This window comes from Gavialis gangeticus, unplaced genomic scaffold (assembly GCF_001723915.1).
Source record: "Gavialis gangeticus isolate Ggan-Ray unplaced genomic scaffold, GavGan_comp1, whole genome shotgun sequence".
Taxonomy (NCBI): Eukaryota; Metazoa; Chordata; order Crocodylia; family Gavialidae; genus Gavialis; species Gavialis gangeticus.
In genome coordinates, this window is record NW_017729031.1 from 79,920,538 (window position 1) to 79,935,934 (window position 15,397).

Below are 15,397 nucleotides of genomic sequence, written 5' to 3' on the forward strand. Positions count from 1 at the left end.
GATCAATATGGCTCCAACCTGGATACGTATGTGTGTGCGTGTGTGCGCGCGTGCGTGCGTGCATGGCTGATGGCAGTTATACAGAGATTAGAATGAAATAATTTATTTGTGGAACATTTTGAATGTGCGAAAATCTATTCTTTTTTTAAAAGTAAAAGATTCTAAATACATTTCCTTCACCAAATAATAGAACGCTGTTTTTGCAACTCTCATATATAATCTGAATATTTTGTACACAGGAAGAATTCATTGTACATCTTGGATGCTCATTGTTAATTTTCCAGCTTCACTCTGCAGCCGTAGGACAGGAGTAAAAAATGAGGGTCAGATGGGCAGAAGGGAAGAGAGTCAAGATAGTAATATAATATGAAATGTTTGGCAGTTTTCCCAGCTAGGGAGAGCATACATTTTTGTGTGCAATAAATGTTGACATTTCAATCAAAATTATCACACACATTTTGGCAGAGGAGTACAGGTGAGTTAAAAAGTCACGTCACAACCTAAAACCATGGTTGATATTTCTATAAAATAAACTCATAACACTGGGGATAGATTTTGAAGGGTTTGGCTCCTGCTCTTTGCTTTCTTGAGGCTACAGTAGTGCTTAAAAGGTGGGGTGGGGTTGAGTAGACAGTCAAAAAGAGGGTAAGGCCATCCTTCCCACAAACACTTAGGCTTTCTCATCTACCCAAAGAACACCTTGCTCTATTTCATGCTCACTCATACCTGCACCCTGAGGCTGCTGCAGGCTTTTTCTAGACTTCCTGGACCCTTATAGCAACCCCTCTGCTTAATTATATAATTCTCAAGCTCTTGCCTGCTCAGCACAACCCTCCCAAGTTCAGCTTCTCTCACACTGCATCAGAAGTGTCCATGAAATCACCTGCCATTGTCACCGGTGAGAAATGTTATTTGTTCATAAAACTCTACAGCTTTGTTGCAATCAACTAAGGCCCTATATCATTATAGTTTCTAGGTTAGTAGAGAGGTTAATTATGGGAAGAAATAACATGCTGAGTTTTGACATTCAATTAAGTGCTTTATCTATTTATATATATTAAATGGCTAAAAAATACTTCTTTATTTTATTTCATAGGATCCTTCAAACCAAAAATGTGGCAGAAAGAAAACTGTGTCCTTCAGCAGCATGCCATCCGAGAAGAAGATAAGCAGTGCTAGTGACTGTATCAGTTTTATGCAGGCTGGATGTGAACTGAAGAAAGTTCGTCCAAATTCCCGGATTTATAATCGTTTTTTCACTTTAGACCCTGACTTGCAAGCTCTTCGGTGGGAACCTTCCAAGAAAGATCTTGACAAAGCTAAGCTTGATATCTCTGCTATAAAAGAGATCAGACCAGGGAAAAACACTGAAACATTCAGAAACAATGGACTTGCAGACCAGATTTCTGAGGACTGTGCTCTCTCTCTAATTCATGGGGAGAACTATGAATCTCTAGACCTGGTTGCCAATTCAGCTGATGTGGCCAATATTTGGGTGTCAGGTTTGCGTTACTTGGTTTCACGTAGCAAGCAACCTCTAGATTTGATGGAAAGCAGCCATAATACCCCTCGGTTTGTGTGGCTAAAAACGGTATTTGATGCTGCAGATGTTGATGGCAATGGTATAATGTTGGAAGATACATCTGTAGAGTTAATAAAACAGCTTAATCCTACTCTAAAGGAATCAAAGATCAGGTTAAAATTTAAGGAAATCCAGAGGAGTAAAGAAAAACTCACAACTCGAGTAACTAAAGAGGAATTCTGTGAAGCATTCAGTGAACTTTGCACAAGACCTGAGGTGTATTTCTTACTAGTGCAGATATCAAAAAACAAGGAATATTTAGATGCCAATGACCTCATGCTGTTTTTAGAAGCTGAGCAAGGAGTGACACATATCACAGAAGAAATGTGTCTAGATATTATCCGCAGATACGAGCTTTCTCAGGAAGGACGGTTGAAAGGATTTCTTGCTATTGATGGATTTACTCAGTATTTGTTATCCCCAGAATGTGACATTTTTGACCGTGAACACAAAAAAGTTGTCCAAGACATGACCCAGCCTTTATCACATTACTATATCAACGCATCTCACAATACATATCTAATAGAAGATCAGCTCAGAGGACCTGCTGATATTAATGGTTATGTTAGGGCTTTAAAGATGAGCTGTAGGAGTATTGAACTTGATGTTTGTGATGGTCCAGATAATGAGCCCATCATCTGTAATCGTAATAACATGACATCACCACTTGCCTTTCGAAGTGTTATTGAAGTAATAAACAAATTAGCTTTCATTTCTTCAGAATACCCTCTCATTCTCTGCTTGGGTAATCACTGTTCAGTACAACAACAGAAGGTAATGGTTCAACACATGAAGAGGATATTTGGAAACAAATTGTACACAGAAGCACCTTCACCATCAGAAACCTACCTCCCATCACCAGAGAAACTGAAAATGAAGATCATTGTGAAAGGGAAGAAGCTTCCTCCTGACGAGGATATATTAGAAGGAGAAGTAACTGATGAAGATGAAGAGGCTGAAATATCTCGAAGGATGTCTGAAGACTACAGTAGTGCACCAAGGCTGATCTGGCTCTTCAGGGAACTCTCTGATTTGGTATCTTTGTGCAAATCTGTCCGGTACAAAGATTTTGAGACATCTATGAAAAGTCAAAATTATTGGGAAATCTGCTCTTTTAGCGAGGCAGAAGCCAACAGAGTTGCAAATGAGTATCCAGAAGACTTTGTCAATTACAACAAAAAGCTTTTATCGAGGGTATATCCAAGTGCTATGAGGATAGATTCCAGTAACTTAAATCCTCAAGATTTTTGGAATTGTGGTTGCCAGATTGTGGCAATGAACTACCAGACACCAGGACCCATGATGGATCTACATACTGGCTGGTTTCTCCAGAATGGAGGATGTGGATATGTCCTTAGACCTTCTGTTATGCGTGATGAAGTGTCTTATTTCAGTGCAAATACAAAGGGCATTCTTCCAGGGGTCTCTCCTCAAGTTCTACATGTGAAAATTATCAGTGGACAGAACTTTCCAAAACCCAAGGGAGCTTGCGCAAAAGGGGATGTCATAGACCCATATGTTTGCATAGAAATACATGGAATTCCGGCAGACTGTACTGAACAAAGAACTAAAACTGTTCAGCAAAACAGTGATAATCCTATTTTTGATGAAAGTTTTGAGTTCCAAATAAATCTGCCAGAACTTGCTATGATCCGTTTTGTTGTTTTGGATGATGACTATATTGGTGATGAGTTTATAGGTCAGTATACTATACCACTTGAATGTTTACAGCCAGGATATCGGCATATACCCCTGCGCTCTTTTGTTGGAGATATCATGGAGCATGTTACACTTTTTGTTCACATTGCAATAACTAATCGAAGTGGAGGAGGAAAGGCCCAAAAGCGTAGCCTGTCCGTGAGAATAGGAAAGAAAGCAAGAGAGTATACCATGCTGAGGAACACAGGCCTTAAGACTATTGATGACATCTTTAAACTAGCAGTACATCCATTACGAGAAGCGACTGACATGAGGGAAAATATGCAGGTAAGAGAATTTTACTTCAAAATTGCTTTGTTCTGAACACTTGCAGGATTGTGATCTTAGTGTAATGCTTTTAAAGTAAATGGATATGCTTTATCTTACTCGTATCTTACCTGCCTAATTAACACAGCATCCAACTCTTGGGCTAGGGACAGAAGTTACACGTAAACCACTTTGAAGTGATCAGAAACTGGTTTAAACCTGTAACCGAACAGAAGTTCAGTGCACATAAACCAGTTTCAAAATGGCCAAATGTTTAAGATAAACCTGGTTGAATGTAGTATCAGACTTAACTGATTTGGGTCAAACTGGTTTATGGAACTTCTGTCCCAGACCCCTTCCTGGCTTAGGTTCTGTCAGAGTCCCCCAGCATCCCAGCATGCTTTTCAGCCCTGGGTGGGGCTGTCTGTTTCAGAGAGCAGGGCTGGCCCCAACCCTCTCCTCTCTAGCTGGAGCTCCAGCTGGCTGAGAAGGAAGTGGAGACTGCAGACACAGCAGCATCTGCTTGCTGCTCAGGCAGGGATCCCTTCCTTCCTCCTCTCCCACAGCATGGACCCCAGTGCCATGGACCTCATCTGGCATCTGTTCATGGTCACACCACCCCCATTTTAGCTAATGCTGAGAGGTGTCTATGTGTGTGTGTCTCCAATTTTACTGGAACAAAGGCAGACAGAACAGTGTCTGCTTAGGGCTTTTGGGAGCTGATCAACAGGTCAGCTGGTAATGTCTCTCCATTCTTCCTTCAAAATGCTTTGCAAAAAGCTGTTTAAGAAGGGCTTGAACTTTGTTTTCTTGATGGGCTGATAAACTTTTTGTTTTGATAAGCTCCTTGCTGGCTTGCTGTCAGTGTTCAACGGGGGACAGAGAGAGGTGTGAGAAATGACCTGGTTTGCAATTAATGTTGTCCCTGTCATTTTGCTGCAGACAAGATGAAGAAGTAAGGAGAGAGAGATTGAAAAGCTCTGTGTCATCAACAGTTGCATTCAGTCCATACAAGCAGTCCTCCCTCCAACCCTGCTCTTTTGCCTCAGAGTGCTAGCGTGGGGGGAGGGGGCAGGATCTGGCCATATTCCTGCCCCTTGATCAGTGAGCAAGGGGGAACAGCCTGGTGAGGACTGCCTCCCCCTCCCCCTCCAGGCACACCCAGGCTGGGGACTGTGCAGTCTGGGGTGGGGGTTTAAACTCCTCCATAATCATAATGTCCTGCTGGGGCCTGGGCACGCCCCCCTCTCCATCAGCTCAGCACTGTAAAATGGAGCGAGGGCTCACTCTAACATTCCCCAGTTTCTAGCCTGAGCCCCTGCAGGCATGTACCTGTATGTCCTGAATCAAAAGTGAATGTCTATCCACTTTAGGGTTACCATATTTCCAGATCTAAAAAAGAGGACACCTGTCACTGGGGGGAGGGGGGAGGGAGAAATATGATGGTGGGGGGGCAGTGACATGCCCATTGCCCAGCCCCTGCCCATTCTGTTGCCCCTCACTGACAAGCCACATGCCTCCCTCCTCCACCCGCCCTGCTGCTGCCCCTCACTCTGGATCCATTGACCCCAGCCCTGTTGGTACCTCTCACTCCAAAACAGTAGTACCCTGCTCTGCACCCCTTGCTGATGCCCCTCACTCCCGACCCGCAGACTTCCCACAGCCCTGCCAGTGCCCTGCACACCCAACCCACAGTCACCTGTCCTATCCCCTGTGCCCCTCACTCTCGACCCACAGCCCCCTGCCCCCTGGGCCTGCCAATATCTCTCCATCCCTACCCACAGCTCCTACCCCTCAGCCCTGTCAGTGTCCCTCATTCTCGACCTGCAGACCCCTGCCCCCCCGCTGCCCGAGCAGCTCCTGCATTGTGCGTATGCCCCTCCCCTTCTCTCTCTCTCCCATTTGCTGGAGCCTGCGTGGGAGCACGTGACCCAACAGCCAATCACCTTGCCTGCTGCTCCCAGTTCCAAGCAGCCTGGCCAGGAGAGCAGAAAACCCGGACATTTCCTCTTATTTTAAAAACCTGCCCAGATGCAGCACAGGGGGCCAAAAAAGAGGACATATCTGGGAAAACCCAGACATATGATGACCCTAATCCATTTGCAAATTAATACAATCTCTGCAGGTTAGTCTAACCTGCAAAGTTGGAATCAATTCAGGCTTGGGCTTTTTGAATGTCTGGCCCTAGCCTTAGTATTTAAAAGATAAAGGATCTAGCAGCTCAAGCTTTATGTTTACAGAAGTTAATTAATCTATAAATGTTAGGCTTAGATCTATTTTTTTCAAGGATATAGAAACAGTCTAGTTTCTTTAGTCAATTGGGAGATTACATTTAAGGACTAGAGGGAGATTACAACCAGCCACCCTCCTTTTATTTGGAGAACATCAAATAATCTTTATTTTGCTAGTTAGTAAAAAGATTTTATTAATATGCCCAACGTTTGTGAAGAAACACCTCAGTGGGTTATGTCATTAAGGTCTTATCTACACCAGATATATCTTCTAAGGAAAGTATGGTCTTATCTAGAACTCCTTGCCCCTCACATGCATATTTCAGACCTTTACAGGTACACCAGATACTATTTGGAATTAAGTTTGCTTTCAGCTAAATATTGGTTTAGTTTGAACTGGTTTACTGCTAGTGGACAATACTAGCAAGCGTTACACTAAAACAGTTTAGATACTTTTCCTGGTACTGCATTCATAATGTTTTGGCGGGGTGGGGTGGGGTTGTTTTGCTTTTTTTGTTTGTTTGAAAATTCTCAGAATTTGCTGCTGTTTGACTCGTTAGGAACTGGTAGGGTAAGTACCCAGCATACATAACAATGGAACAAACTTTGATTAGTGCTGTATATATCAGGGTGAACTGCACTGGTTCAGTACAGGAGCCACCCTGGTTGATTGCACTTTGTGCTTTGGTTGATATAGTTTCACTTGTACAGTTGGGAACCATTTGGTTAATTCTTGTGTGCTTCCAAAGAAAAACAAAAGTGCATAACATTAAGCAATGACACTTAAAATATATATATATTTGAATGGACAATAACTCTCTCTGGTGAAACTAAGACACCTGTACATTTATTCTTGAGAAATGGGAGGAAAACACATTTTATATTACCTCAATGACCCTGCTATTCTGGACAGGGTCTAAAGTAAATTAAGTTGGCAGCTGGAAAAGTTTACAAAATGATTTAAGTTTTAAATCATTCTCAGAGGAATATTTTAGGCATATTTTTAAGAATGGGAAACTTCCCAACTTTTCCTTTCCTGCAGACCTTGGAAGTAACTAGTTTGAACCTTTGACTCAGTCTTCTGTTCCCTTTCCTTCTGTAACAATAAATATTAGATTAAAACAGTGTATATGAAGTAGCATAGGAAGAAAAAATATCTATAAATATGACCCAAAGATAGCTTTAGCATTTGTTGAAAGACTAAATTTCAGCACAAGATCTTGTTCTCAAGGATGTTCTGTAGAACAAATAGTCAACAGATTTTGCCCTTTTAATCTTTATACAAATATCTTTGCTTAATAAAAAAGCCTCTAATAATTTGTTGGAATTTTTCTGATGATTGGCAGGCAAAGAAAATGTAGGGTGGGTCACATTTGTGTGTTTTTATTGCTACAGGGTTCTCTTACCATGACTTTGTACATGCTGGTAATTTTATGACAAGGGAGAAGGTAAATAATGAAGACATATCAGTCACCATCCACTGTTTTTGCTGAAATCCTTGTGTGTTGGTTTAGTTTGACCTGTACATCTTTTATAGATTTTTCTTACATATGACTTATGAAGGGGAAAAAATGTTTGTGCCCCTCCTTTTCTTTTAACTCTTTTCTGATATGAAATGCCATCCCAAAAAAGAATTAATTATTTCCTGCTTGCTTTTCCAGGAAAAATGACAGGTTTTTCTTATTTCTTTCTACTGAACAACACCCAGATGACTGGAGCATTTGTACAACAATAGAAGTGACTGAAATCTGAGAAAAGGGGGGAAGAGTTTTTTTTTGATGAAACTGTTTAAAGTGTGGGGAGTGGGAAGAGAAGGAGAAATCTAGCCAGTGAAAAGCAGCTGTAAAACTGGCAAATGGGCTGCCTGAGCACTCCTCCAGTATGGGAATCCACAGATGGGAAAGGTCTGGGGAAAAGAGGATGAAGCTGGGTATCTCTAGGTGTATATGTCCATGCCTCAGCAATCCATGGTTGCTGGAACATCCCATTGGTGTGGTAGGCAGCCCTCAAGCTATTCTAGTTAGGTCTCATGGACAAACTGATGGTAGGCCTGGATGAAGGAGCATACAACTGCAGAGGGGCAGAATCTGAGTATTTGGCCTTATGGGGTGTGTATGTGAGGAGGGTGGGGGTGGATTTTCTTTTACTAATATTTAACTCAAACTACTTAGAAAAATTAGAACAAAGGGGTTTTCTTGCCCTTGAACAAGTTAGCTAAAATTACAGACGATAAGGATATATTTTATTTCTTGTATTTCTTAATTCAAAAAAAGATGCAGAAAAACAAAATGTCCTGCCTTTTTAATGATCTGGCATCTTTAATCAGTTGAAGACCCAGCCCCATTTTTTTTACCTCACTCATGCAGTTTACCCCTTAATTTTTACCCATTTCTTGTCCTCAGAAGCATCACATTGTAAATGTGTTAATTACAGTCCTATGACCCAGCAAGCTTATACTAAAATCTTCCAGCTGTGATCAAAGCCCTGCAAACCTATGGGCAGGTTTGAGTCTGTATATGTGATAGAGAAGCAAAGAGAAGTAAACAGACATTGGTGTCTTGCTTATCATTATATTTGGGTTTATAGAAGTAACAGTCACTGCAAAACTATTTTCCCCCCCAACAGAATTCCATAGTGTCTATTAAAGAGCTTTGTGGACTCCCTCCGATTGCCAGTCTGAAGCAGTGCATCCTAACTTTGTCCTTACGGCTTATAAACAGTGACAACACACCGTCCGTCACTCTCTGTATGAAAGATACGTTTCCTTACTTGGAACCTCTGGGCACCACGCCTGATGTACAGAAAAAAGTTCTAGCTGCATATGATCTGGTACGTTCTTTTATATCTATGAGTATTTCTTTTCTTCTTCTGTTACTTTGTTTTGGCTAGACTTTGAAAATGTGGCTTGTGAGTTCATGCCTGCATTGCTTTGTGAGAAGCACCTTTTGAAGTCAGTGTGGCTATTTCTACAAGCATCTAAATAATTATCTCTATATATTTATATCTAGTTATATATACAAATAAAACCATGATTTATAGTTTATCCACATATCTAGAAATTTTCATAATCAAGATATATATGTGATAATATAGAAATCTAATACATATTATATGTCGATAGATAGATATTCATAATTAGTGCGCACACATGCTAATTTTGAAAATTGATTGATATATATATTTTAAACAGTTGCAGCTAGCAGGGTTTAGAGCTAAAAAAAGTAACAGCTACACAACTTGACCAGAGGCACAGTGCTGTTATCATTCAAAAGCAATCTTACTTCTTTGATGCTCTTTGCTGACTTCCAGACAGTAGAGGGTGAGGTCATTAGAAAGGGAAGAAGCCTGAGAAATACAGTGAACTAGACATGAGAGGTTCCGTTCCCATTGCCTGTGGCCAGTTATTACAAGTAATGTCAACTGGTGAACTTAACGTTCTTGCCAAAACAAATAAATGTTGCTCCTCAGAGGAGTGTGAAAAAGTTGAAAGGGAAGTTTTTTAAAATGCCCATGTTCATATATAATGAGGGATTGGAGTGGTCTTACTATAAATTGGTATTTCTGTATACATTAAGGTCCGTGTTAAAATCATTCCAGTTAAAACAACAGTTTGGCCATGTCTTATAAATTTTATTTATTATTGGGGACAAAATATGAACTGTAAGTGTATAATTTATAATATCCATAACCTAGAATTGTGACTGACACATTTTACTACCATGTGTAGCAAAATACTGGGTTATTAGAGTACCTCCCTTTTTGCTTCCCTTCCCTGGCAAATAGTCTACATTGATTGATAATGTATATTTTTGGTGAACTCTGACTTAGATATTGTATTTTGTTCCATGAGAATAAAACCCAATCTTGTTATATTATTTTACAGCTATTCGAGTGAAAATGTTGCTGGTTATGGCCTTATGCCTATGAATCAGGGCTGTCCAACTGGCAGACTGGGGTCTATGTGCAGCCTGTGAGGGATTAAGTTGTGGTCCCTGGGCTCCCACTCAGCCACCACTCCCCCATCCCTCTGGCTACAACAGCAGCTGGAGTCCCTGGCTCCTCTGGCTTCTGTTGCCTGCCCCTGTCTAAAGGAACAGTGTGGCATAGCCTGGGACATGAAGAATGAGGATGAGGACATGTGGGTGTGCAGACCAGCAGTATGGTGTGGTTTGGGGGTGGTGGGGAGAAGGGCACCCGCATGGGCACATGGTGCAACAGGTTGTATCCATGTAGCATGCTGCCCAGGGGGCCCATGGGTTGTCCTGGTGTGGCTCTGAGGATGCCCCCCTACTGGAGCAGCCTGCAGGACATGTGACCCCTACTGGCAAAGCTGTTTGGCATCTGACCCCTGGCTCTTTAGAAGTTGGACAGCCCTGCTGTAACTAATACAATGACAGAGTCATTTCTAATACAGGATTGCCTCCAGAAATGTTAGAGGTTGCAAGATAGACTGAACCACAGATACTATATGCTGCATGCTTTTTTTGTCTCATTTGTTTTTATTCTAATGTTTTCCAAGATAAATAAAATGTATCTTTTGGGGTCTGGGATGATTTACAATTCAATTTTTTAAAAATTATTTTAAATCTCCAATGATGTTTGAATTTTTTCCAAAAAAAGTTTAGTACTGAATAGAAGTTAATTAAATTTAAGTAATAAAACTCCAGCCATGATAATATAAGCCTGAGGATTTGGAAATCCAGTTGGCCTCTGTACTAACTGAAGTCATTATTTTGGAGCCTTAGCTTTTCTGATCGAGCTGCTGGCCTGAAGATCAGATTGCCATATAAATAAAAGCCATTCCCCTTTGGAAACTTAATGAAGGTTTTTCTTTTCCTGGAATTCATATGTGGTATCTCATCTTCATAACTATATTCTGAAGAATACATGTGAGTTTTTAGGAATGCCTTATATGTGAAATGCCTCTTTTCAATTTAGACAAAATATTTGTATAACTTTTTTCATACAGAGGCTTTAGGTTTTGTTGTGGTGCAGGCGTGTGTAACTCTAAGGATATATGCAGACGTTTGCCGCACCTGATCTATGATCACACAGTTTACTTTAAGCCACATGATTGTAGATTGGGAGCAGCTTGTATACATGTTCAGCAGTGCTGGGAGCCATGCCAGCAACCTGATCTAAGTAAATTGGGATGGGGGAGGGTCAGGTGGGATGAGGGTGTACAGGGCTAGTGGGTTCCTGGGCAGGTCCAGGAGACATATGGTGGGATAAGGAGGGAATAGTGGGTCTACAGGGGAAGATTGTCTGTCCAGGGGTGGAGGGGTTACGTAGTGCTAAAAATAGTCCGGTCAGGGTCAGGGGAGTAGAAAATGCTCAGCCCCAGGACTGTGCTCCAAATGTGTGCAGATGCTCAGTAGATCAGGCTAACCCCATTCCCGGTCTTAGTTCACCTCCTCAGGCTATCTGCATAGATTGGCATTTAGATTGACCTAACCCTAGTTAGGTCAATCTACATATAATGTCTGCATGTACCTTAAGTGAAGACACCACCAGAGATTGAACTCTGCACAGCAGAGAAGAAAAAGGGCTCTTTCTGTGCTTGTGTCAGGGCTGAATTTGACCCATAATCATAACTAGTGGGTCCCTGGGGCTAGGAAAGCGTTGTTCTTGTGAGCTCTTTTGGACAAATATATATTACATAGTCACCTGACAGTGCAGGAGACTGGACTTGGTGGTCTAAGAAGTCATTTCCAGTCCTATGTTTGTACTCGGTTTTAACATGCTAAACTATTACTCATTTCTAAAAAGAGAAAGTATGTGTCAAATATTTTCTATTTATGTTATAAATCTGTTTTTTTTAGATAGTGACCACCTGCAGAATATTGACAGATGTCTTGATTAAAAAGTAATCCTTATATCTCAACTTGAATATTTGAAAATGTAACATATAGGGCTATCGTTTCAAGTGTCTGAACACAGATTATTGATATAAAATGGGACACTTCCTTTTTATGGTGTTTGTTATAACTGTTTAAACCATTTGTTGTTTTTTTTAATATGGAAATGGTTGTTTTCCTGTAAGAAGTTTCTTAAGAATATGTCAGCCCACACGACAGTCTGGTTAAACTGGCACACAGTGTATGTTTATGCCAGCAATAGGGAGTTTAAGCTAGAAATCTTCAGTGAACTCTGAATTTAATTAAGATATGCAAAGAACATGTGTGGATAAGTAAATACATAAGGAGAGTAACAGAGCAGAAGGGACAGTCTCTTTTGTTGTTGTCCAACACTTTTTAACCAAAAGAAGCTATTTGTATTAATAGACTTAAAAGCAAAGGGAGGCTTTGGCAGAACACTATGTAAAATGTTTTGTGTGTGTGTTTTAAAGAAAAAGTATACTGGGTTTTTAAATTGTTAGTGGGGGATTATTTCAAACTTCAGATACTGATCCTGAAAACACTTGTTTTACTCTCACAAGTTGTCAGTATCTTCAAAGGACTCCTGTGAGCAAGGGTGTGAAGGTTTGGGTTTGGAGCTAGGTTCTAAAAAACCCACTGACTACCTGATGGTACATATGAAGAATGAATTATATATTTAGCACATTATCCTGTATTAATGAAGCATATTTTTAACTGCTTTTTCAGTGGCATTGTCAAAAACTTGGCTTTAAATTTCATACTTTTGAGAATTAGCAAATATAATTTCATCTTGTTCAGTCTGAAGTTGAAAGGGTACGTAGCTGGTGAAAACTAGAGAGGCTACTTTTCCTTTGAGAGAGAATGCATTTCAAAAGTTTAAAAGGCTTTTATGAGAACTAATCTACAATAGAAAAAATCTGCTATAACTTGTGGATTTTTTTCCATGGGAATCTGTCATCCTAATAGCCTCTTTCTGAAAATATTGCAGACTTACCCAGTGTGTTAAATGGGGCATAGACAGTTCTGATATTCCGTGCAAATAAAGATGCAGATGCTGAGACCTATAGCAATGATCTTGAAGACAATTAACTGTCTGTTATGTTGGATTCATTTTTTGTTAACAGAATGCTAGACAAAGATTATTTTGTGTGGTTTGTTTTTCCTGGAAAATTAATTTTACCATTGGACCCTGCTAGTGTAGTGCCTCCTTAGCTATTTTAGTTGGGAGAGAGGCTCTACCAGGAAAGACAAAATGACATGTGCTTTGTTTTAGGAGCTGTAACTATATTCCAAAGCTGTGTTGTTTTTTTAAAATGATCTCATTACAGTCATGTTGTGAAACTTCTCTTTACTTTCTGTCTCATGAAGATCACCATGAAGACCACTATAAAGATGTTAGGATGTGGGGATTGGGTGTGGTGGGGGGGAAGGGGAGAAGCACTGAAGAGTAGAAAATGGGACTGAGTCAATTGAAATGCAAGAAAGGTAAACAGAATGCTGGCAGAAAAGTCCATACAAATATTTTTGAAAAATTAAGAAAATTTAAGAAACATGGTTTTATGCCACTTTATTTTCTCAACTTGGACAGAATTCTGATTATTCTCATTTATTTTGTATAATAAACTGATCCCACCAAGCATTATGATTAATTCTCATATGGTTATATAGTATAGTGTATCATTTTATCATTTGCAAAGCTACATTTCAGAATTTTTCCATGAAGGCATTTCTTCTTTTCCCCCCTTTATTTGTGCGCACTCACTTCCTTTGAAGGTGTGCACACAAAAACTTGCTATCTGAGGTTGAACAGTTTGCAGCTCACCTTATAACCTGTCAAAGTAATTTAAAAGTTTCTTGATCGTGCTTAGGAGGGAGAGCGTTGAATTATTTATGGCACAATTATCCAATTAATTTGGGATCATTTTGTTTGGGAATTATTTGAAAAATCCTGTTTGCATTCAGTGTTCATGTTTGTAAAATAATTTAGGAAAACAAATTTAGGAAAACAAATTTAAGGTTATGAGTGCTTATTTAACTATTAGCAATTAGTGGTGACCATTCAATTAAAGTATATGTATTGTTTTTCTTTCCTGATTGGGTTACAGATCTCTTTTAAAAACAAATGATATACAGCAGCAAATAACTAAATTAATACTCCTGTTTGCAAACAAACATGCTTGGCTGTTGGGCAGATAGAAATTTTGCTATAAATATAAGATCCATTTCTCATGTGTGCAAATATTTATGTACAGTAAATGATAAAGAGGTACAAAGTTTAGTCAACTGAAAAGTCATTTAGAATACTGTTTTTTTCATATTTAAGTATCTTTACTGGAATTGATTAAAGGAGTTACTTTGGAACTGGTGCGTAGGTAACAAAAATAAACTTTTTCCAAGATTTTGTGAGAAAGGGAAAGTCTGGGATGGAAGAGTATTTAGTTGCCAAAAAGAGATTAAGGATTTTTGAGAGAGAAATTAATGTCAGGGAAGTTACTAAGAAAGTAAAGTAAGTAAACATATTGCATACAACCAACAGGCAAAAAAAGTAATACAGTTTTAGTACAGAACTTTTGTGTTTGGCTTTCTCTGCAGGATGATTCTTGGCATGGGTTTACTTCCAAATAGATACCACAAACCCAGATCCTCAGTGGATATCCGTTAATCTGTATGAGCTGGGAAAATGCCCCTGTGCATACACCACATTTCAAATTTCAGCCCTTTCACAATTATTTGTGTGAGCATCAGAATGAAAAACTTAATTCTGATGGGGAACATACATTTTAAATCTTAAATAAATAAAAATTGGCTGCATAGATTTTCCAAAACGTGCCCAACAAAATTCCTATTACAGCCAAGATAATTTCAGTCCCAAAAGATCACTGTTCGTAAAGCTCTGAATGAATAACAACAAAGGATTTTGCAAACTTAACTAGAGCAATTGGTGCCAAGTGAGTTTTATAATGCATTGACGTCAAACATAACTGAAGGCAGAATTAAATCCAGTGTGTGAAAATTAACTGTGCAATGAGGGTATTGATGTTTCCTTTTAGAGTTTGGGTCAATATTTGTATCCAAATATGGACATAGATTATTTTATTTTCATTGTTTTATTTGTCAGTATTTCTTTCTCTCCATCTGTGTGTACATCTCCCTTGTTTGTATTTCTTTCTTTTCTCCATTCTTATTTTGCCTTCTCTTCTTTCAGCCACATCCATTAGTTCTTTCCAAAACAGGTTTGAAAATGAGCATATCAAAACTCTTTTCTAAATGAAATACCATTAGGCTGCCTTTATATCGCTATTTTTCCTAGCAGAAACTTGTTCAAAATACCAAATAAAAACTCCAGGTATTTCTGCAAACTTGTAGTGAGCTTGTATCCATGTTAGTTACTTTATTTTTCTGATAGTTTTTTTCCTCATAAGTATTTGTAAAGAAAAACACTGAGCAGCATCAACATAAAATTCAGCATAATTTTATTTAGACTTGCATGCAACTTGTTATCATAATGCAAGCTGTTTAACGGCATGCTCAGGGGCAGCCAGCATGGGTTCATCAGCGGCAGGTCCTGTCAGACCAACCTGGTGGCCTTTTACGACCAGGTCACTAAATCATTGGATGCAGGGGTGGCAGTGGATATAGTTTTCCTAGACTTCAGGAAGGCTTTTGATACTGTCTCTCACCCCATTCTCATTAGGAAGCTGGGGGACTGTGGCGTAGACACCCATACAGTCCAATGGGTC

At 39.6% G+C, this 15,397-nt stretch overlaps 1 protein-coding gene across 1 annotated transcript in view; it reads left to right on the forward strand.

The window, feature by feature from the left end:
- Positions 1–1,096: 1,096 nt before the first annotated feature.
- Positions 1,097–15,397, forward strand: part of PLCL1 (phospholipase C like 1) — a 101,561-nt gene continuing 87,260 nt past the window's right edge. The window contains exons 1-2 of the mRNA XM_019523157.1: positions 1,097–3,568; positions 8,404–8,607. Coding sequence (XP_019378702.1) covers positions 1,148–3,568; positions 8,404–8,607 — 2,625 coding nt within the window. The 5' untranslated portion in view covers positions 1,097–1,147. The remainder of the gene's footprint in view (positions 3,569–8,403; positions 8,608–15,397) is intronic.